Source organism: Mauremys mutica, chromosome 1 (genome assembly GCF_020497125.1).
Source record: "Mauremys mutica isolate MM-2020 ecotype Southern chromosome 1, ASM2049712v1, whole genome shotgun sequence".
NCBI classification, from domain to species: Eukaryota; Metazoa; Chordata; order Testudines; family Geoemydidae; genus Mauremys; species Mauremys mutica.
In genome coordinates this window covers 243,853,048-243,876,455 of record NC_059072.1, presented here as the reverse complement: position 1 = coordinate 243,876,455, position 23,408 = coordinate 243,853,048, and the positions used below count along the sequence as shown (strand labels likewise).

At 40.4% G+C, this 23,408-nt stretch overlaps 1 protein-coding gene across 1 annotated transcript in view; it reads right to left on the bottom strand.

Moving 5' to 3' along the window:
* Positions 1–23,408, bottom strand: part of GABRB3 (gamma-aminobutyric acid type A receptor subunit beta3) — a 146,540-nt gene that overhangs the window by 6,547 nt on the left and 116,585 nt on the right. Inside the window, exons 5-8 of the mRNA XM_045005074.1 lie at positions 18,582–18,664; positions 16,418–16,555; positions 9,755–9,907; positions 7,375–7,619 (exon numbers count right to left, since the gene is read on the bottom strand). Of these exons, the coding sequence (XP_044861009.1) occupies positions 7,375–7,619; positions 9,755–9,907; positions 16,418–16,555; positions 18,582–18,664 (619 nt within the window). The remainder of the gene's footprint in view (positions 1–7,374; positions 7,620–9,754; positions 9,908–16,417; positions 16,556–18,581; positions 18,665–23,408) is intronic.

Here is a 23,408-nt window from a genome sequence, read left to right as displayed (position 1 = left end):
TTACCAAGGAGGTTGTGGAATCTTCATTATTGGAGGTTTTTAAAAACAATTTAGACAAACACCTGTCAGTGATGTCTAGATAATACTTAGTCCTACCTCAGTGCAGAGGACTGGACTAAAAGACCTATCAAGGCCTCTTCCAGTCCTACATTTCTATGATATCTATAGCTTTTGTTTTTGTTTTTTATTTGTTTGTTAAAACGTAAAGATAAGGATCAAAATAAGGCTTATAATGGCATTCTGGTTTCACCCATGTTATATGGAGGAATACTTTGTGGTTTACCAGTAACTCTACTCAATGCAATATGCCATGTTTAAAGAATAAATGCACTTTGCCGATCTAAAACCCTGATGTAAGATGTTTACATCTGCTAAAAAACAAGATCTCTTGTTTAACACTAGACAACAAATATATGTCAGTAAATAACAACCACCACCTCGAAACTCCAGTCTAAGACCTTGTTTTATAGAAAACTGAAAATTCTCATTAATTGGACATGCTATCAGTGACGTAAGTATGGCGGTCCGGTCTGGTCTGCCATACAAGTAAGATATTTATAGCCAGTATGGTGTACCGGAAAGACACAGGAGGAGCAGAACGTGGGGCTGCCAGGCGGCCCCAGGCCGGCAGCTCCTCCAGTGCAGCTGTACTGCCCCTAGCCCCGCCCCCAGCACTTCCACGCAGCTGTGTCTCCTGTCTGGGGTCTGTATAGCAGCCCCGCTGGAGAACAGGGCTCTCCCGGGAACCGGCAGCTCCTCCGGCGTGGCTGTACCCCCCACCCCAGCCCTGTCTTCTGGCAGGGCTGTTGTAAAGACCCCCAAGCAGGAGACACAGCTGTGTGGAGGGGCTGGGGGCGGTACAGACGCACCAGAGGAGCTGTTGGCATGGCAGCCCCACCTTCTGCGCCTTTTGCCGCTGCGGTTCCGGACAGCTCTGCGGTTCAGCAGTCTCCGGCACAGCGGGAGGAGGACAGAGCCCCTCCCCCCCAGGTAATGTGGGACAGATCATGAGGAAGGGACAGGGAGAGCATGGGGCCCCGGGCTGGGGGTGGGAAGGAGTCACATGGGGGGGTCACACTGGGAGGTCACGTTACCCCCTTTAGGTAGTGTCCCCCCTTTGTGTCCCTCCAATGAGTGCAGCATACCGGTAAGAAATGAACTCTACTTGCACCACTGCATGCTATTTAATGGAGGTATCTGTGGTGTATTGAGGTCTGTGTTGAAACTGCAAGCTATCATTTTAAGAGTGTGTGTGAGGGGGTAGTTTTTGGGTGTTGCTTGCAGGGGTCTACAGTGAAGCGTGGATTTGGGAGCAGTCAGTCTGGAAAGAGACAGCTTAAATCACAGTGAAGTTGTGCTTTGCTGCCTTGGGGGCAGACTCTCTCTCTGTTTTGGGGTTCTTGTGTGTAATCGTTCTGAATTCTAAAATAAAGTAGCATTACACTGCAACCTCAAGAGTTTTTATGTTTTTATCTAACTTCTCTGTGTGTGTGCACTGAACATAGGAGTATCATACTATTATCTAATTTATAGCTGGTCAGATCCAGGCAGATCAAAACAGGGAAATTGGTTCTTAGCCAAAAAATTTTCTGTATATTAAGTGTTTCAACAATTGGCTTACAAATGTAAAATTATCAGAAGTAATCTAGTTAAAATCCTGGTCAACCAAAACGGCCATGGTAATTTGCCAGGGCACAATTACTACAAAGTTTTTCAGGTATCACATTTTTCTCCTTATTGTTGCAGAATGGTATGATTTCCATGATAATGTGGTCCTAACAAAATGTCAGCAGAACCATTACATTTCCTGTACTGTGCTGGATACCTTGTGAGGTATTGTGCTGGGATCTTCACACCAAATAGGGCAAAGAGAACAAAGATGATATTTTAATTGACTATGTGCCACAACTGTGATTGGCAGGGATGCTTGAGGTGAGGGTGGCTGTCAGGGTGTTTGCCATATGGATTCCAGGATACTGGAACATGCTCCCCCATTGAGTAGGCTGCAAAAGACATCCGTTTGACAGGATTTTTGGAGAGGGATAAGGGTATGCTTCCCACAGTGATGAAGGAGTGGAAAAGAGCTTTATTGTAGCTGGTGAGCTCGCAGAATTCCTTACAAATGATTATTTTAACGCTTTCGTTGTAGTGCTAGTTATACAGCTGTTTGGGAATTTTCCAATGAAAAATCTGCCAACCAAAAATGTAGTTACTACAAAACTGAAATTTTCTGCAGGAAAATTTTAATTTTCCATTTTTTTATTATTTTCAATCAGGAACATTGAAAAGAAATATTTAGTTTCAGATCAAGCTGACCTGAATCAAAAGCATTTTTGTTCATGCATGTGGATTGAAATGTTTTGTTTCAGGTCAATTTGACATTAATCTTTGTCTTCCTGAGCTACTGCAGTGCATTATAAGGGCTGTAGTTCGGGTATCTCCATTCTCCTCTACGGGCTCCCCGCCTGAACTACATCTCCCATGATACCTTGAGGTCTTTCAGTTTGAAGCACTGTGGTGAATTATGGGAATCCCATGATCTTGAATCATCATGAAAGATGTAGTCCAGCTGAGGAACTCTGTGTATAGATAAGAGTGAGGTCATGAGGCACCTGAACTACAACTCCCATGAGGCACAATGGCAGCTTATGTAGACACAATTCACGGCTGAACTGATCTGAAGGCAAAATATTTTGGCATTTCTGAATGAAAATTTTTTGGGATTTTCCATTCCATGAAAAGCTTTGATATTTAGACTTTTTGTCCCAATTCTAGATGAAAACAAATGTTGAAATATCAGAATTTCTTGCAAGATGGAAATTCCAATTTTCAGCTGGTTCTAATTACATTTTAGGTTGCCTAGAGCCTTGTCTGGGTATTTTTTCATTACTATTATTTAAACATAAATAAATAAATGTTAACAGCAGTTTGACACATTTCCATTAGGGAAAAGAAAACAAATGCCAATTCTCATGTTACTGTGTCTGTGAGTCATTCATTCCTGTCACCATGCAATTTTCAGTGTTGATATGTGGGGCACAGTAGGATAGAGTATGGAGTATTCTCTTCTCCCCCATTGTTTCTCCTTGCTGCCCTTTGATCTCCATACCATGAGGGAGCACTGCTCATGCTGGTCACTGGGAACACTCCTTTATCTTTTGATTGAAGCTATTGCTCTTCCTCTCTCTCTGCCCATCACACATTGGCAGAGTGGGAAGTGAAGCAACAACTGCTGGAAGTGGAACACACAGGCAGTATGGCAAAGCACGTATAGCACTCCCAAATGTGGCATGACTTGGTGACAGCATATCAGGAACAAGTCGGAGAAACTGCCTAAAAATATGGCATTTGAAAGGCATGTCTGTGGCAGTGTGACCAACATGGAGATAACTATGTCACACAGTGTCAGCTTTTCAAATGCAAGACCTTCTGACATGGTACAAAGCCACTATGAAACGTAGTTACTGAGCCTGAACTACAGCCACTTTTCAAACTTAATCATCCAGTTAAAGAACCTCACAAACCAATGGATTTTAGTAGACATAACTTTTCTATTATTGAAAATATTCTTGTTGTGGGGTCAAATAAGACCATGAAACAATGCCAAGACCTTTTGCAACATATCTAAAAGGAATATTTGCAACCAAGCTTGGCAGCTTGTATGTCAGATTTTAGTCCTATGAAATGTAAAAGCTGAGCTACAGTATAAGCATCCTTCACGCTGATGCTACTACTTTCAATGGCTGGAAGGCTTGCTAGTGACAGGAATGTGACATTCCTCTTCCTCTTCCTGTTCACTTTGCTGAAGAGGTAAGTACACTGCCTCAATAGCATGCCCAGCCTCTGTTACTTTAAGATCAAGGGATCAAACTCAGATCCTGACCAGGAAGTTGCTCTGCCTCTAGCCTGCAAGTTACAGCTCTCTGTTTAATAATAAAGAAGAAGTCCAACTGATATTAATTTATTATTATTAATTATTATTATTATTATTATATTTTCCTTTTCCAATTGCTTGAAAATTTGTAGCCCCGACCTTGGGGTCTGGCTGAGCTGTGCTCAGTGCAGCTTGGGCTTGTAGGGGCCCAGGCAGCATTATATCACCTTTATTGCCCTCATCCTGGGGCGGGCCAACTGTCGGCTTAAGGTTGTTCTGATGACCAGGGAGGAGTAGGCGCACAGTGCCCATGCCCTTCTCCCCCAGACATACACCCCCCTGTGGCAGGAGCCAAGGCATGTGGTTGATGTAGGAGTTACTACGGCATCAATATCTCCTCTGAGGATTCTCCCAGACAGAGGAAATCCTTATGGAACAGCATCTGATGACTCTGCACTGTCATAACAGGCTCTTTGTCTTTACTTTCTGTACCAATAAACAGCACTGAATGTATGCATTGCACGAGCTGTAAAATTCAAAGTGTCTTCTAAACTTTCCTTTAATAATTATCTCTCTACTTCCCCCATCCAGAAGGACCCTGACAGAAACAAACCTCACTCTCTAGCACAGGAATGCTGGACACCGCTCCCTCAACAGCAAGTCAGTGGCAATTTCTTGGGTTAGCTAGAGGGATTACTAGTGAAATTAATACAAGGTTCTAATTTCCAGGTAGGTGTACTATCTCCCACAGTATTTGCTGACCCCCTTGCCCACAACACTGAATCAAGCTGAGGTCTTGAATTCTGATATTCACATAACTGTTATGTTGTTCTCTCATTAGCCTTTCTTCCTTTCTAGTTTGACTATAAATGGAAAATAAATATTTTTCTAAAGGATGCATGTAACCTAGGGCTAGATTATTAAAATAAAAAAGCCACAAACACAGTAGGCCATTAAAACATTTAGAAAAAGCTAAAAATCTGCTTGAATTCTAACCTTGAAATATATTAATATCTATGATGGTGTAAATAAAATGTGAATTAGGCAATTCCAGTATCATTTCTGTGACAATATGTAATTTGATGGTCATCTAATGGCCCCAGTTTTTAGCTGATGTAAACAGGTGTCTCTGCAGTGAAATCATTGGCTCTGTTGATTTCAATGAAGCTATAACAACCTACACCAGCTGAGGACTGGGGACAAAATGTTTAGCACATAGAATGGGAACATGCTACATTCTTTATCCTAAGTGTTTCTGAATACAAAAAAAAAAATTAAACACGCTTACATGCTGTTTCTCCAACATTACTCAGACTTCTCTTCACAAGAGGATCCCTAAGAGGGCTATGTTGCACAGTATTCTTTCTCCTCTGGAGACCTGAATTCATATCCTGATATCTGGTCACAAGTAAAAATTAGGGTTTTTTTGGTCCCCATTTGTGCACATTATTTAACGACCACAAAGTTCAGAACAATTCACAATCTCTGTGATGAGGGGCAGGGACAAAAGTATATTAGCAAGGGTAACATAGGTCAGGAGTGCCCTAAATTGGTGAACTATATGGGGGGAAGTGTTTACAGTGTCCATCCACACTACCCCTGGCTTAAATCAGCACTATTACCACCTCACTTCCATTAGTACTAAAGATACTCACACTTCTCCTAACAATATAAAGATGGACTCGTTGATCTCACGGCAGAAGAACAGTGAGCCATGGGGAGATAGATATTGGTCTCATTTAAAAAACTTACACTGAATGACTTAAATCACTTAAATGGATTACCTTTGACAGACAGTTTGGATTGAAGAATTACCAGCTTCTATCTTAACCTCAACTACTGCCTTCATTGTGACACACTTCTTTTTCCATTTCTGTCTTTTGAGGAGAGAAAATTCATTCTCCATGCTAGCTTAGTCCTAAACAATACTTGCCAACTGTGATAAAGTCTTGGTTGCATAATATGGTCAGACTACAATGGGTTCATTAGTTTAAAAAGAGTTTTACTAGGAATAAACTCCTGATAATCAGGCACAATTCTCTGACACATTTAGAACGATGTATAGTCCCGGAGTCATAAAGTGTATGTTGCAATTATTTTACATTATACAGCTACTTGAGAAACAGATAGTTAATTTATCAGTGTGATCATTTGTAATGATACAGGGGGTAGAATATACAGGAGTACTAAAGAGACCAGGTCAGAAACATTTAAGCATAATCATTTTTCATGGAAAATGCAGTTCCATAAAATCAAAATGTTCACAAAATCGTAATTTCATTGACATTTTGTTTTAGAGATAAACCGAAAAAAAGTTTTGACAGTGTTGAAACTGTAAATTTACAGGTTTTGTTCTGATATGAAATGAAAACAAATTTGAAAATCTTGAAATCCTTTGCCATATGGAATTTCCATCTTCCACACTGGCCTTGAACTCAGCTGAGTCTGGACAATACCAATACACTATATTCACCAATGAGATCTTTTCCCTATGGACTTCTGGTATCTCTTGTCATCGTGACACTCAGGTGTTTTAACATTGGGATGTTGTTTGTAGCAACATTAACATAAAGCAAGTTTGCCTCTACTCTTTTCAGGCTAGACTGTGATCTTAGGCACAGACCTCAGCAAAGGGTGATGTGTACATTGCACTGCTCGAGGCGGCATTGTGCCTGAGATACCCCTCTGAGGCACAGTTTCTTTGGCGCTCCCTCTTGAACGTGAGAAACAGGAGTAATCTGCTTTACAGGGTGCAGCATACTCTTCCCCTCCCCTCCCAGCTGTCCCTTGGCAGCTGCATGTTCTGTCATTCATTCACAGACAAACCTTTCTCCAAAATCTTCTTTCCCTATAAGATAACCATGAGGGTGATCTGCTTAGGAACACTATTACAGAAGTAGGCTGTGCCTTTGTGCACCACCCACCAACAGCCCGAGGATGCCTTGGGATTCAGACACCCATCTGAGGTACAGTTCCCTTGCTACATACCCACTGCCTCCAGGGGTGAAGAGTGAAAATATGCTGCTGGCCTACAGCAACGGTAAACAATGCCACCACACACACTGGCTCAGCTGTGCTGACCAATGAATTAGTGGATAGGATCAATGCTCCAGCTATTTCCTGCCACTCCCTCCCCACCTGCTCCAGGAGAAGGCAGTAAGCGGGCATGCCCAGATTGATGGTGTGCAAAAGGGTTCTTACTTCTTCTTATTCCCTTGTGCAGCACACAGCCCAAGTCACAATCATACCTTTTGATCAGATCAGTCCTAAACTTACCTCCCTTTTTGCACCCAGGTTTATCTGTGGGAATGATTTATGTCATTTAGATATCTAAATACCTCTTTAAGGATGCAGACGTGCACTCAGTTGGATAAATGAAAAATTGTGCCCACAAACTGTTTGCATGAAAAGGGAGACAGGGTTTTTCTTTGTGTTTCTTCATTATTTGTTTGTAATAGAATAAGTCACTGTATTATATTTAGGAGATTAAAGAATCCTACCCGGTTGCCTTCAAATTTTGAGCGGTCAATGTTTGCCTTTGCTGTCTTTTCTGCAAGTTTCTTCTGCCTTTGAGGTCCTTTTCCAAAGAAGATGTAATTGACAAAGGCGTATTCAAGTAAGGCCAAGAAGACAAATACAAAGCAGCCCATAAGATACATGTCAATGGCTTTAACATAGGGAATTTTAGGCAAAGTCTCCCGAAGATGAGTGTTGATTGTTGTCATAGTCAGCACAGTTGTAATTCCTAAACAAAGAAATAGAACAGTGGGCATCTTACAAGTTTTAGCAGATCATGTTTTAGTTTTCTCTTCTGTTTTGGGAAATTTCCTTCATCAGCTTGCAGTAGCTTAAAAATACCAAGGGAAGTTAATGGCACCAATCAGGTGCAAATAAGGGCAGAATTGGTTCAATGCATTAATATTAGGAGTCCAAATCAGGGGGAGATCAAACTGATCCCTGTGTCAGTGTTCAACATACCCTGCAACATAATAAACTGTTTACCAGTCGTCCCTCAGGATATGTCCAAACTGTAATTAAACACCCATGGCTGGCCCATGTCTTCTGATTTGGGCATGCAGAGTTCGATCTACAGGCTGTAACATTGTGATATAGATGTTCATGCTTGGGCTGGAGCCTGAGCTCTAGGACCTCATGATAGGGAGGGTCTCAGATCCCGGGCTCCAGCCTCAGCCCAAACATCTATACCACAGTTTTACATCCCTGAAGACCATGCCCTATGAGCCCGAGTCAGTTGACACAGGCCAGCCATGGGTGTTTAATTGCAGGGTAGACATACCTTCAAAGGCATAACCAGAGGATCTTAACCTCTAGGAGAACACAGACCTCTTGCAGAAGTCAAAACATAAAGCTTTTTCCTAGTCAACAAGGATCTATGAGTGAATCCCTTTCCTAGCAAGCATCTAAGCTATAGGGCCTGATACTCCATAGTACTGTAGTCATTTACACCAGTGCAGAGTGAGTGTAAAACACTATCACTCTGATATGAGAGCATTTTACACCCACTTTGCACTAGTGTAAATGACTACACAAGGTACAGGGTCATAGAGGATCAGGCTCATAGTCTTGTATGTTATGGAGCACAAGGAGACAGGTTAAAGGTACTGGGTGGCATACTTCATAATATCATGCATACTGATAGTTGGCTGCTTTCTCAAAAGAACCTAGCAGATTGATCTCTGGCCTCTGAAGGACAGTCTTGGTCAATGGGAGAGAGAGACCAGTAGGGATCTTGTGATTCCTTTGGGTGTAGCTGACTGATTGTTATTATGAGTATTTGTTATTTGCATTACCGTAGCACCTAGGAGCCCCAGACGTGAACTAGGACCCCACTGTGCTAGGTGTTGTGCAAACACAGTACAAAAAGTTAGTTCCTGCCTCTAAATTGGGGTAGAACTCATAAAAGCGGGGCAATCTTTTGATAAAAGACTAGCCAAAAAACAAACAATAAAACAGGCCAGCAGCCTTACCCAGTTCTCTCGCTTTCCAGGTGCCCCAAGAAGAGAATTGCATGGGCTAAGCAAGAGTGTGATATGGCTTGGTTACTTCTGTCTAGCTATTCCTGTTTATTCAATACCACAGTTCTGACGGGAACTTAAAACAGAGATATTGGTTGGCCCACTGGGAGTATTCCTCCTCTCCACTGACCTTTAAAAGGAGGCTATAATAATATGTAGGGTACCTCAATGATAATTGAGATATAGTGTATGAGATGTTTTGAAAGAACTGTCACAAGCCTAAAGGAAACTTTAATCTGAAAACATTAGGACTGGATTGTCAACCCATGTTACATCCCCATTGTCCCACTCCAGTAGGACAAAGTGGGACAAAGGGAGCTTAAAACTGCTCTAAAAATGCATCTGGAGATTTCCAGATGGTATCAAGTTGCTGCCACCTGTTGCCCCCACTCTGCATACTGGACCTCCATTCTGAGCAAGGGAAGGCACAGCCGAGGCGGTAGCTGTATCATCCTACATTCTGACCATTTCTGAGCAACAGGATGGTTTTTAAGGACTATTCCTGACATGTAAGTTAAAACAGCCCTAAAACATGAGCCAAGGGATGGCTTGGTCCCTGGACAGCACCAAGATCTGGAGTGTGTGGAAAGGTAGCTTGGAGCCACTTTACTTTGATGAGAGCAAGACTGGGCTCTAGATGAGGAACTCACTTTTAGAGATTTAACGATAGTTACATTCTGCATTTTGGGGGAGAACAAAGCACTATTGACTCAATACAGAGTGACATGATTTTGGAATAAGTGAGCTTGGAATATCAATATACTGACATTTTGCAGTCTTTAACAACTTCTGAAGGCTACATTTAGTTTGACATTTTAATGTCCCACTCATCCTTATCACATACCAAGGGCAACTCTTGCTGCTGATGCATCATAATTGATCCAGAATGACACCCATGATAAAATGGTAATCAGTATAGAGGGCATGTAGGTCTGAAGAATAAAGTATCCAATATTTCTCTTTAACTTAAAGCTCAGTGAGAGTCTTGGATACGCACCTAAGAAAAAGGGGAAAAATAACACTTATTTATACTGAAAAATAGACCCTGGTAGACAAAATACTTTTCTTTAGTTTCCATAGAAACTAAATCATGCACCTTTGATGGGATATTATGACATTTATAGAACAGTAGGAAAAATGCCTTCAGTGTATTAGTGATTAGCTAAATGCATGATATTCAAAAGGAATCTTGGATTTTTTGCAGAGAATACACTAGTTTGAATTTTACCGAGAAAAGAGATAATAAGGTTAATTTTTAATTATAAAGAATTGTCTGAGCACTGGATATTTTTTTTTAAAAGTGATGCTTAAATCTCTACATAAAATGTTTATATAAAGGAATGATTTTCAGATGTCACTTTATTGAGAGGTTTAGTATAACTAACAGTCAAAATGTAAAATAATTAATTTAATTTAATTTAATATAATTATAATTAAAATGAATTTTGCATAATGTATTATTTGCATAGAATAGCTGTTCCTGAACTGACACTTCTCAAATAGACCCAAACTATGTGAAATATGTTACCTCAGGCATCAGAAATAAATTATCTTGAATGATAGTAAGAAAAAGAACAGAAAAACATAACAACGGCCATACTGGGTCTGACCAATGGTCCATCTAGCCCAGTTTCCTGTCTTCCGACAGTGGCCAATACCAGGTACCCCAGAGGGAATGAAAAGAACAGACAAACATCAAATGATCCATCCTCTGTCGCCCATTCCCAGCTTCCGACAAACAGAGGCTAGGGACACTCCAGAGCATGGGTTTGCATCCCTGCCCATCCTGGCTAATAGTCATTAATGGACCTATCCTCCATGAACCTATCCAGTCTTTTTTTAATTCTGTTATAGTCTTGGCCTTCACAAAATCCTCTGGGATAAAGTTCCACAGGTTGACAGCGTGTTGTGTGAAGAAATACTTCCTCTTGTTTGTTTTAAACCTGCTACCTATTAATTTCATTCAATGATTCTTAGTTCTTGTCTTATGAGAAGGAGTAAATATCTTCCTTATTTACTTCCTCCACACCAGTCATGATTTTATAGACCTCTATCATGTCCCCATTTAATCATCTCTTTTCCAAATTGAAAAGTACCAGTCTTAATAATCTCTCCTCATATGGAAGCTGTTCCATATCCCTAATCATTTTGTTGCCATTTTCTGAACTGTTTTCCAATTCCAATATATATTTGTTGAGATGGGGCGACCACATCTGCACACAGTATTCAAGATGTGGAGCACCATGGATTTATATAAAGGCAATATGATATTTTCTGTCTTATTATCTATCCCTTTTTTAATGATTCCCAACATTCTGTTTCCTTTTTTGACTGCCGCTGCACATTGAGTGGATGTTTTCAGAGAACTACCTACATTGACTCCAAGATCTCTTTCTTGAATGGTAACAGATAATTTAGACCCCATCATTTTATATGTATAGTTGGGATTATGTTTTCCAATGAGAATTACTTTGCATTTATCAACACTGAATTTCATCTGCCATTTTGTTACCCAGTCACCCAGTTCTGTGAGATCCATTTTGTAACTCTCCTCAGTCTGCTTTGGGATTAACTATCTTGAGTAGTTTTACACGTGCACATTAAAAACTGCACATGCACCCACATGCAACAATTTCTTTTAAAAATTTGTTTGTTCAAATACAGTTGGTTGAATCTTCACTTTAAAAAAATATACCTTCGCTAGTGTGCAGAGCACTCTATATTTTTTGGTGAACAATCTCTGAAGCATTAGTTTGCTTTATCACATTCATTTTCTAATGAACAATGTCTCACTTCCAAGGATAAACTCTTTCTCTCCTTGAAACCAGGCCTACTTTTCTGCTAACAAAGTTTAATGATCTCATCTTATTTTCTAATAAAATAGCCTGGAGGGCCTCCTGGGTGGCCTGTGTAATTAAACCCAAAACACACACCCCATCTTGTAAATAAGTTTTAAAAATAAATCAGGGACTGAACCACCCATTGGAGTGGGAAAACCGGGCAAATCTCTGCCAGGTTCCTCTCAGGGAGTTTCTCCCAAATTACTTTGCCCATGGAAGCGATGGTGTTTGCATCTCACAGATCAATTCCATCCAGAGGCCACAGCTGGCTTTGTATCCCTGGAAACCACCCTTACTGCTCCCAGACAGCAATAGTGTCATGCTATCAGGGCTTCCCTAGATGGTGCCTGACCCTGGGACTACCAGTGTCTGAATTATCCTAAACTGTATTACATTTACACCTTTGTAGAGTTGGCGGAAGGATGGTGCATGATCTATTGGCCCAGCCTCCATCCTGCCGACTCCTACTCCCTCTCATTTATTCCTACACTGCCCCAGTATGCAGACCACAGAACTCTGCGAGGGATGACAGGGAGGAAACTTTGCTATGAAGGCAGCTGACTCTGCCCTTTCTGTATGGAAGATCTGTGCACAGGCGCCTCACTCAGATGTGATCAAGGGATTATGATCAAATCCTTATATATTTAAGCAGAAATCAAATACTTTGTGCAATCATGCTTTCCTCGTTTGCTCAACAATTATTATTGTACCTCACCTGATTTTGGTGGTATAATGCCTTGTTTATTAAGGTTCAATACATTTATCAATTAATTATCTGTAGGTTCTAGCTCTTATATATTACATCAAAATATATTTTAGTCTTGAGATGTGTTAATATCTAGGGGCCAGATTCTGATACCCTCCCTCACATTCAGCATTAGGAGTTCCACTGATTTTGGAGAGATAATTTGAGGAATACAGTACTGACTCATTGCAAGTAAAAGTGGCAGAATCTGGCCGTAAGTATTTAGGACTAACGATATGACTGAGAATGCAGAGAAGAAAATAAATGGTTAATCAATAATCTGAGTACAAATAACCCCAACCTCACATTTATTCAAATACTTGGTAAAAAGCAATTACTTGTGTCTGTTTCGATTTCATTAAAAGGCAGTGAGCTGAGCTGAAATACCTAGCTCCAAGGCTAAATTAGTCTCTTGCTGTTTTATCCAAGTAAAAAACCAAGATATCAGAGATGGCCAGTTACAGAATTCATATTCAAATCTATTCTTCCAGGATATTTCTTTAGCTAATTAGAAATGTATTTTAAAGATTGATCTTTCAGAACATGCCAAATAATTATTTTTCAAAGCCTATTAAAAGTACCTTCCTCTTTCAAAAAAGTAGCTAATTTGGCTAGAGACTATGATGGGTCATGAAGTTTCCAGTGAAAGTGGGTTATGTCTTCCCTTTTCAGGTCAGTCTCTTAGTGTAGTTTATCTGGACCATTTTTTCTTTTTCCTAATGCTTGTCAGATCAGCCACTGCAGGAGCCACTTAAGTGTATGGTTGGACTTCTTAGGCCTGGTCTACACGAGGGAGGGGGAATCGATCTAAGTTACGCAACTTCAGCTACGTGAATAACATAGCTGAAGTCGACGTACTTAGATCTACTTACCGCAGTGTCTTCACTGCGGTAAGTCAATGGCTGACACTCCCCTGTCGACTCTGCCTGTGCCTCTCACCCTGGTGGAGTACCGGAGTCGATGGGAGAGCACTCGGTGGTCGATTTATTGTGTCTAGACTAGGCGCGATAAATCAGTCCCCACTGGATCGATAGCTGCCTGTTGATCAGCCAGAAATGTAGACAAGCCCTTAGTCTCTTGCAGTAGGGTTTTGGCTGCAGTAGGGAACCTTTCCAGAAAATCATTGCTATTCTCAGTTGAAGACTGACTACTTCAATTTTTAAAATAGTTTTAATAGTTCTGATTTAAACTTTCTTTTCTATAATTTTTAAATTGGATGTTTTAAAAGAATATTCAAGCAAATTATCTTTATCTAAATTGTGGGCAGCCATATTACAAAATAAGCAACAGTTTATGCATAGTTTGAAGTAGGAATAGTAGAAAAGTTTGAAGAGTTTAGAAGCTGGAAAGTTGCTAAAATCAATGGCTCGAATTTTCAAAGCTGCCTACATGATGTGGATGCCTAATTCCCATTCATTTAGTGGGCATGCAGATCTAGACAACTTTGAAAATCTTAGCCAGTATGTGTGTCTTTTTCATTGCGCCTTAGTAGGGGCAGTAGTATGGACAGTGTTTCCATTCTCATAATATTTTGTACAAGAGTATACAGTAATGCTATTTCAGGGAGCACTGAAGGAATAACTCATTTTATCTGAAACAATGCTTATATCAAGGCTCTTTAATACACTTTCGTATTCACCCATGAAAGCTCATACTCCAATATGTCTGTTAGTCTATAAGGTGCCACAGGACTCTTTGCTGCTTTTACAGATCCAGACTAACACAGCTACCCCTCTGATATTTAATATACCTTACGCATTCTTATTTTTTGCATAACCAGTAGAATTATTACTATACTGAAATCTTATCTATAACTCAATGAACCATCTAATATCTGCCTTTGAGCACCCAATAGCCTCAGAGACAAAAGGGACAGCATCAGCCTTCCTTTCCACAGAGACAGAGAAACTCAGTAGCAGCAGCCAAGTCAGTGGTTATTTTCCCCTGAGTCTTTAGAGAGTGGTAAAGGGTCTTGAGGAGTCCACCAGCCCCTCCTGATAGTATCCCTAGTTTTATTATTATTTATTATTATTAATTACTATTATTATTTGTGTTATGGTCACAATGTGCTGGGCATTGGCCAGATGTATAAGAAGATGGATAAAACATACAATCAAAAAAATTGTATGCTAATAATAATTAATATAAACTGCATTCTCTATCAAGTACTAATTAGCTGGCTGATTTATTGTGGTGTATGGCAGAGGTGAGTTTTGAGGAATGATTCGAAATGGAAGGACTTGGCCACGTGGATCAGTTCAGGGAGGCTATTCCATACATGGGTGCTGTTGTGGTAGAAACGTAAATTTGGTTTGGTGGAAGATTGATTCCCTTGCATAAAAACAGCATTACCATACTAGATCAGGTCTGCGGTCCATCTAGCCCAGTATCCTGTCCCCATCACTGGCAATCATCAGATGCTTCAGAGGAAGGTACAAGAAACCTTATAGTAGACATGTAGGATAATCTACCTCCCACAAAAATCTCATCCTAATCCCTAATAGTTAGGCTGCTTTAAACCCTGAAGCATGGAGTTTTAAATTTTTGTTAGCAATAACTATTATAATGCTGAATATTCTTTTTATCCATATAAATGTCCAATCCTGTTTATTATTGCCTCTTCAATCTCTTTGATATGGCTGTCACACAGTTCTTTAGATTTCTCTTTCATCTGTGTTTAACAGGACTCTCTATCTGTAAATTATTCCAGATTTCATCATAAAAACATTTCACACTTTCTTGAACTAAAACTTGGTTTATCCTGTACTAAAATCTCTTCTTAACTTCCTGTAACCAGTGCAAAAATGAAGTTCTCCATCAGTGCCATGCAACCAATATTTTAAAAAACAGTTCTCACAAAAACTCCCACCTTCAGTGTGTGATTATGATAGGAGTGCATCAGGTAGCAGAGAGGAGTGGTAAGGGATTAACAAATCTGTTTCCTTTTCCATTTAAACAAAACCCTCTTGTCCTAACTATGACCAAAGAAATATGACACCATTTGGCAAACATACTCATATCATTTGCTCTTCTGCCAATGCTTATATTTTGTAATGAAATACAAGTAGTGCTGCTGTGCACTTTGACCCAGATGCTATGCTCAAGGAATCGGTGAAGAGATTCCCATAAATGTACCATATGCTTAGTTTGTTAAATGCTTTGGGATGAAGGGGGTGGTCAGGGGAAAGGGCAGCATGGTTTCATGGTCTGAACAGAGGGCCGAGCACTTGCAACTCCTGAGCAGAAACCCCAGCTCTGCCAAGGAGTCACTGTGTGGCCACAGGCAAGTCATTGGTGCCAGCATTTTCAAAGATTTTAAGCACTTAAATCCATGTTGTCTTCAGTCACCTCAATAAGTGGTCTAGTTTTCAGAGATGCTGTGAGATTCTATCAATTTAAACTACATTTCCAGTGGGGGGAGAGGGGGAGGACCTCTGACCCCAGATTTAGCTCTCCAAAACTGACTATAGGAGGCCTTGGATGTGTAGAAACTAGGTGTCTTCTGTTGCCTACTACATGCAGACACATACCTTAATGCAACACAAGGTATAAAATACACTGCATCCACTGTATTGAAACACAATCCAAACACACACTCAAGAGTTGTAGATCAATGATCATAAAGCTGTTATTTTTAACCTGGCATTCCCATACTTCTGTAAGGTCACTATGGGCCCAAAGTGAAAGGCTTCATACCCAATAACAAAGATGTTTAGCCTTTCTGCTAAGTACGTCATAACATAGTCTCTCATGGACTACTCATCTGTAAAAAGAAATGGAGAAGTCTTCCTGCTTCATGGATTACTGCATAATGGCTTTACCAGCTAGTCATTTATCACAAATGTGGTATCCAGCACAAAATAATAACTGACATATGTAAGGAAATGAACACACTGAACATGCAAACAAAAGAAACACTTGCCTGTGGCGAAGACAACATTCTTTGACACCAGTCTGTATTCCACAATGGAGAACTGCGGAAGCTCGATCCTCTCTACGCCTGTCACTGCATTATCTCCACCTCTCCAGTAAAACTCTATGTCATCTGTTGTATAACCATCTTCAAACAAAGCACAAATGTAAGGTGGAAAAAAACCTCTACTGTATTCTACCATGAAAAATCTAGTACATAGTATCATTTCAGAAGATTTCAGAGTAGATTAGGGCTTTGCAGCTATAATAGTTCCACTATTTTATTCCATATGGGTGGTTTTCAAATATATTACCATTCTAAGATGCTCTCTTAAAGGGATGTCCCCATTAAATACAAGAGTTCACAAGTATTTGAGGCAAGATTTTTGTTTTGTTTTTTAGTTCTGATGAAATTCAGGGCAAAAATGAAGGCAACCAGATAGCCTACTGTCAAGACATAGATACGACCAGGAAGTGGCTCCTAATACTGACGAAAGGAGTCTGTTTACAGATTGGTGTAATTTCAGATATCAAATGCACTTAGTATTAATTAACAGGAAAAGAGAGAATGTTCTACCAATGCAAACAAACATATTAGAACAGGGTCAGGCAAACTTTTTGGCCTGAGGGCCGCATCGGGTTTCAGAAATTGAATGGAGGGCCAGTTAGGGAAGGCTGTGCCTCCCTAAGCAGGCAGGCATGGCCCGGCCTGCACCCCATAGCCCCCTCTTCTTCTTGCCCCCTGACGGCCCCCTCCTCCAGGACTCCTGCCCCATCCAACCCCCCTGTTCCCTGACAGCCTCCCCCCCGGAACCTCTGCCCCATCCACCCGCCCCTACTCCCTTTCCCCTGACCACCCCCAGAACTCCCGCTCCTCACTGCCCCCCATCACCCCATCCAAACCCTCCTCTCATTCCTGACTGCCCCCCCAGGACTCCTGCCCCATCCAACCATACCTTCTCCCTGTCCCCTGACCGCCCCTGGAACCCCTGCCCCTGACTGCCCCCTGCCACCCCATCCAACCCCTCCTCTCCTTCCTGACTGCCCCCCCAGGATCCCTACTCCCATTCAACCCACTTGTTCCCCACCCCCTGACCACCACCCTGAAGTCTCCTACCCACTCTTTCCGCTCCCTGCCCCCTTACGGCGCTACCTGGAGCACCGGTGGATGGTGGCACTAGAGCCGCACTGCCCAGAGCACCAGCACCAGAGCCATCCACGCCACCACGCAGCACAGAGACCGGATCAGGCCGGGCTCTGCAGCGGCACTGCCCCAGGAGCTCACAGTGCTGCCACCCAGAGTGTTGCGCTGGTGGCGGGGCGAACTGAGGCTGCGGGGGATGGGGAACGCAGAGGAGGGGCCGGGGGCAAGCCTCCCAGGGCAGGAGCTAAGGAGCTGGGCAGGAGGGTCCCGCGGGCCGGATGTGGCCCGTGGGCTGTATTTTGCCCACCTCTGTATTAGAGAGAGGGGGCCTTCTACTGCTCCCATGGAAATCAATGGTTAAACTCTCATTAATGCCAATGGGACTGGGATTAAGTCAAGTGTAATTTAAACAAAGAATTCATTAGTATGTTCTTCATGTGTGATATTTTATGTATGTAGACATTCCCCTCACTCCCCATCATGTAGTAGAAATAGAGCAGTGGCTCTTGAAGCACAGTTACAAAATATCAGAATATTCCAATTATAGAAAACAATAAGGTTGAAGATTGAATCTGCTTGTGTGTAGAGTTGAACTCCAAATCATAAATGGGCATGACGGCCAGCGAGGTCCCATGGCAAAGCCATTCATGCATAATAAAGCACACTGAAAGAAAATTGTATCTTAGTGTTTGCTCTCTTCAAAGTCAATCTGATTAAAATATGAACCTTCGTTCTCATGTTGTAGATAAATATCCAGTGACTACCTCTACCTAATCAGTCTGGAGTGATGAACTGTATCATTCTTTCTATCTCTTAACCCCACTTTTTATTAACACAGCATGCAAGCCTGACATTAATAATTCTCTTATATTTTAAATGATGCATAAAATCAAATGAACACTCCAAAGGGTCATTGTGTTAAGGAATTCACATGTTTGTTAGGCATCAGGATGACTGTTCTATGGCTGTACTGGGGAAAACTGCCCACACAACTGAACTGGACTTTATTTGTATCTGTATATATACATACAGCTCTCTATTTCCAGAGTACAGTTTTGTTCATCTAATGGGTATCTTCTCAGGTCCATCATACAAGCTGCAGTAGTTGTGATTCTGAAATACAAACAAATGGAATTACAGTAGGCCAATCATTCATTTTTTTCTTTAAACATGAGGAATGTTTAGAGAAAGGCATCGACTACAGACCAGATTCTGCAGCTCTTACACTGATCAGAACTTTCTCAAATGAGTAGTTCCATTGACTTCAGTAAGATTATTCACTCTAACTGGCACTTGAGTAATCCCATTGGGGCTCAGTGTGTAAGCACTATTCAAACATTTGTCACGATTAAAGAACATGGCTTTATATCGGAAAATGTTTATCCATAAAAGTTTGCTATACATGCCATGATGATGCTTTTTACTATACTACATTTGTTTTCAGTTTTTCTCCTTCTTCTTTTTTAACTATCATACAACATGGTTTAACTGTGGTTATGTTTTATCAAAACTCATATAAAGAAATAAAATCCACAGCAGCCAGTGGAAGGATAGATTCAAAATAGTTAAGCTTATTTAAATGCAATAGTACAACTTGTACATTCAATCCAAATTTAGCATATTTATACAATCAATGTATAGTAAATATTGAAATGATCAATATATTAAAATTATTTTTATAAATTTCAATTTAAAGTAATAAAATATATGTATGCATACAAAGCCGTTATATTAAGCCTGATATTGACTCAGAATTGGAGCTTAATTTTAAAAATAATGTATTAATACTGACATGTAGGCCCTGATTCAGCAATGAACTTGAACATCTGTTTAAGTTTAAGCACACGCTTAAGTGTTTTGCTGAACTGTGGTCTTAGCCTTTAGCATATGCTAAGGGAGCATCATCTATCTAATATTGCTTTCATGTGAAGTTCATGTTTAAACTACCTTCTATATTTGATTAGGTCCAGATTTTAAAACCAAATTAACCCTTTTCTGATGTTCATAGACACAATCTTGAAAAATGGTTAATTCTTAAACAAAAATCTGAATCTGAATCCTTCCTTCACTGTCAAAGGTCGTTTACTGCATGAACAAAGCTCTGCCATCACTGTCTACCTTGGGCCACTCTTTTCATGTAAGTTTCCCTCTCTAGGTAGTGTTCAATGGAGGGATTATTTCAGATGGCCCCTTTTACATGTTCCTTCAGCTACCCAACGGCATGTCTGCCCTGACAGATGTTCTGTCTTAACACATGTCCCAACGGACTCGAATAGTTTACAAAGAACAGCTTCCACAGCTGCTCTGTGGCTTAGGAGAAGGATTTATCTCAATCGAACATCTGCCCAGTGCCTTGCTGGCTCCTCAGGCAAGGTGCTAGACTCAGGATTATTAATTATGGAAACTAGTGTCTCTGCAGTATGACTGTTAGCAACTCTGATTTAGCACATAAAACGAGCACCAAGTAATGCACTCAGGGGAAAAAATTACTTAACATTTTATCTGCGATCATTGTAGGAACATTCTAAATTACACAATCATAACAATTATGAACTTTACAAAGTCACATTTATTATGAAATCAAATTATTTTGTATATAATACAATATTGGTAGGTCCAATTCAAAACAATAAGAAAAATCAGTAATGCGTAATTGTGATTATTGTGCTGTTATCCAATTCTATTTTAAAAGGAAAATATTTACTACATTGAACAATGGGTCGCATGGTTCCAGATCCTGCTATGGGATCTGCATGGGTTAAATTCATGCAGAGGCAGTTGCAGTATCAAGGTCCCTCAAATATTAGTGTCTTTAACTATTGGCAAATACCAAGTAGACAGAAAACGGACATTTATAAAAGATAACATTGGTATATTTACTAAAAATGCTGCAGCTTGCAAATTTGTATTTGCCTTTAACATGAGGTTGCCTTATGCCTTTTTAGATAATGTACTCTGTCCTAAGCCCCACCAACATCTATGTATTGCAAGGTTGCATTGTCAGGAATACATAGGATATTTATGTATTAAATCAAGACACTAACATGTAATTCCAAAACATCAAACTAAAGATTTTAAAAAATAAAACAGATAGGTAAATACCACATTTACTCAAATGTACAAAATCATTTGCTGCAGTAATGCTCAGTTCCATTTATGTACAATTTCTGTGAACTTTCAGGCAACCTCATTTTCCTTGCACACATGCTTGCTAAAGGAAAGTTTTGTTCACTCAGGCTAGCTTATGCACAAAATAAGAGGTATGTTTTTTTTATGGAATGAGATGCTGTCTGGCACAGCAGGATGACAGGATTCCTAGAACCCTTCAGCAGAGCCCTGGTAGAGAAGCAATTATATGAGCCAGACAAAGATCGAATTTCACACAAACACACACACACTTTATATGCATGCAATACAGAAAGGAACCAAAATTTCCTAAGTTAGTTTATCTCCTGACACCTCTCCCTGAACTGCAACCTTATTAATTATTATTATTATTTGTATTTATATTGTTGTGTTGCTTAAAGGCCCTGAATCTGTTGTGCCAGGCACTGTACAGAAACATAAAAAAATAGTCCCTTCCTCAAAAAGCTTACAGTCTAAGTAAATTTAAGTACACTAAGAATGTCTCTCTGAGAGGTTCAGAGTCCCAGTGGCTAATTCAGATGTCCTTCCCTCTTGCTTATAAGAATTACATTCATTCAGTTAAAGAACAGAAGCAATGTCACGTTCCTTATCTGACCAACCATAACTAATCAATATAGAGTGAATGTTCAAATACTGAGTATTGAATACTAAAAATAATCAATTCACAGATTAAGAAGACTTGCAAAACAATTCTCTCTCTCACTTTAGGTATTTATAACATGCTCCATCACCATAGTGTCTGAGGGCAAAAAGATTTGCATCTGGTAAGCAAACAACAGCCAAGGATACTTTATTTTCTATCCCCTCTTTGTAAATGACATTACATTTTTTTTGTTTGAATTATTATTGTGGAAAAGCTGCTGCACAGAAATGTGCATTTTACATTTTGTGCTGGAAGGGAGTTCCACAGCCATTGATCAGGTTCTGAGAAAATCCAGTCTCATCCTTGGAACTATTAATTCCATTGCTCTTCATGGATAGAGGTTGTTGTGGCAGAGAAGAAACCTGAGATAACCAAGGCTCAATCTCTTGAAGGCTTTGAAGATCAGGGTTCTGAATTTTAGTTACTTAACATGGAGCCAGTGTGGCATATAGGTCACTTTCATCAGGCACTTTCAGGGATCTGTGTTACTCAGAAGATGGTCCACCACCTGGAGCTTTCTCATGATATTTTCTATCATCCAGTGCATTGTAGTAACTGAGTGCTGGGGGTGTCAAACATGAAAATTACAAAAGCCAGGTACTCACTAAAGAAGAGGCATAGCCTCATGACCAGATGAAGATGGCAGAAGGTATTTTTGGCTACTGATGTCATTTGACTGTTCAGAAGCAGCAAAGCCTAGAGGGAGCACAAGTCTGCAAACCACCTTTGCAACTTTGATCCAGGAGGTTAAGTTTTGACCAGGCTTTCAGAATGTTTTTCCCTTTCTTTTTGCTAAGAGTTAATTTCATGAACTTCTTCTCTCTTGCAGGCTCAGCAAAAGCTGGGCAAGAGTGATGTGTGTCTGAAGAAAGTTGCGAGTTGGGTATAATCTATCTACTGCTGGCACTGAAGTCCATGTCCCTCTGTCTCTTCTCATTGAGTAAAATCAAACAACAAGGAAAGTGTAATCTGCTAATGGGCATTCACTGTCTGCAGAAGAGCAGACTAAATTTATCAAATAAATGATTTTCTACCAATTAATACTGAGATTTAATTTTATAACTAACATTAATCAAATTGATTTGGGAATGTGCTGTGAACACTATGACACAATCAGACCGACAATTCTGGGAGAATGGTTGAAGGCAGGTGTATCTGCCTTAGAATGGTTAAAGTCCCTTTTCCTATGAATGGCAAGAAGTTACCTCAGGTTGATTAAGGACACCCTGAGTCCAATTAAGGGCAGCCCGTGACCATTAAAAACCTCTTCCAGTGAGTGAGACAAAGGAGGAGAAGAAGCTGCAGAAGGGTTGCATTTAGCAGGGGGAGAAGGCTTCTCCAAGATAAAGAGCTCGTTTTCTCTATAAGGGCAAATCTTGTGTTTATTTCTGTTTGGGAAAGGGGCCTTGGTTCCCAGCATAGTTGGACCCGGAGTGGGTTAGAGAGGTGGCTGGCAATTGGTGGTCAACATGAGAGACTGTACTGCAGGGAGTTAGGAAATGTAATATTTTAGTTTGTTTTTGTTTAAAGGTGCCCTCAGGCCAACCCTAAGGCCTACTGTGTAAATAAACCAACGTGAAGTATAAAACCTCCAAAGTGGGACTGTTTTACCCCAAGTCCCCTCAATGCAGAGGGAGAAATGCTGAGCCCTGATGTCATGAAAGCGGTTCATTGCCACAAAATGTATACACAAAGTTGCAACGAAGTACTTGTAATTCAAAGCAATAACTGTACTTTGCTAATATTCATATATTTTTACGTTGTTGTTTGTGAGGCTGATTCTTGAAGAAGAATAAAAGAAAAGATTTAGCTCTGTTGTTTGTTTTATTTAAATTCAAAAAGGGAAGAATTCAAAAGTAAGATTTCAGGTTGCTACTGCTGCAAAACATCTTAGTATTTGCAACATGGGTACATAGCATGCAAAAGCAAAAGCCTCCTTTCACTAAACATAGCTTATGGTGCAGCAATCACTTGCTGAACATGAACATACCCAACTTTGTTGAACTTCCATAAAGGTATGGGGCTCTTTTTATTTTATATAAACAGGCTCGCCCCTCCCCAGTTTAT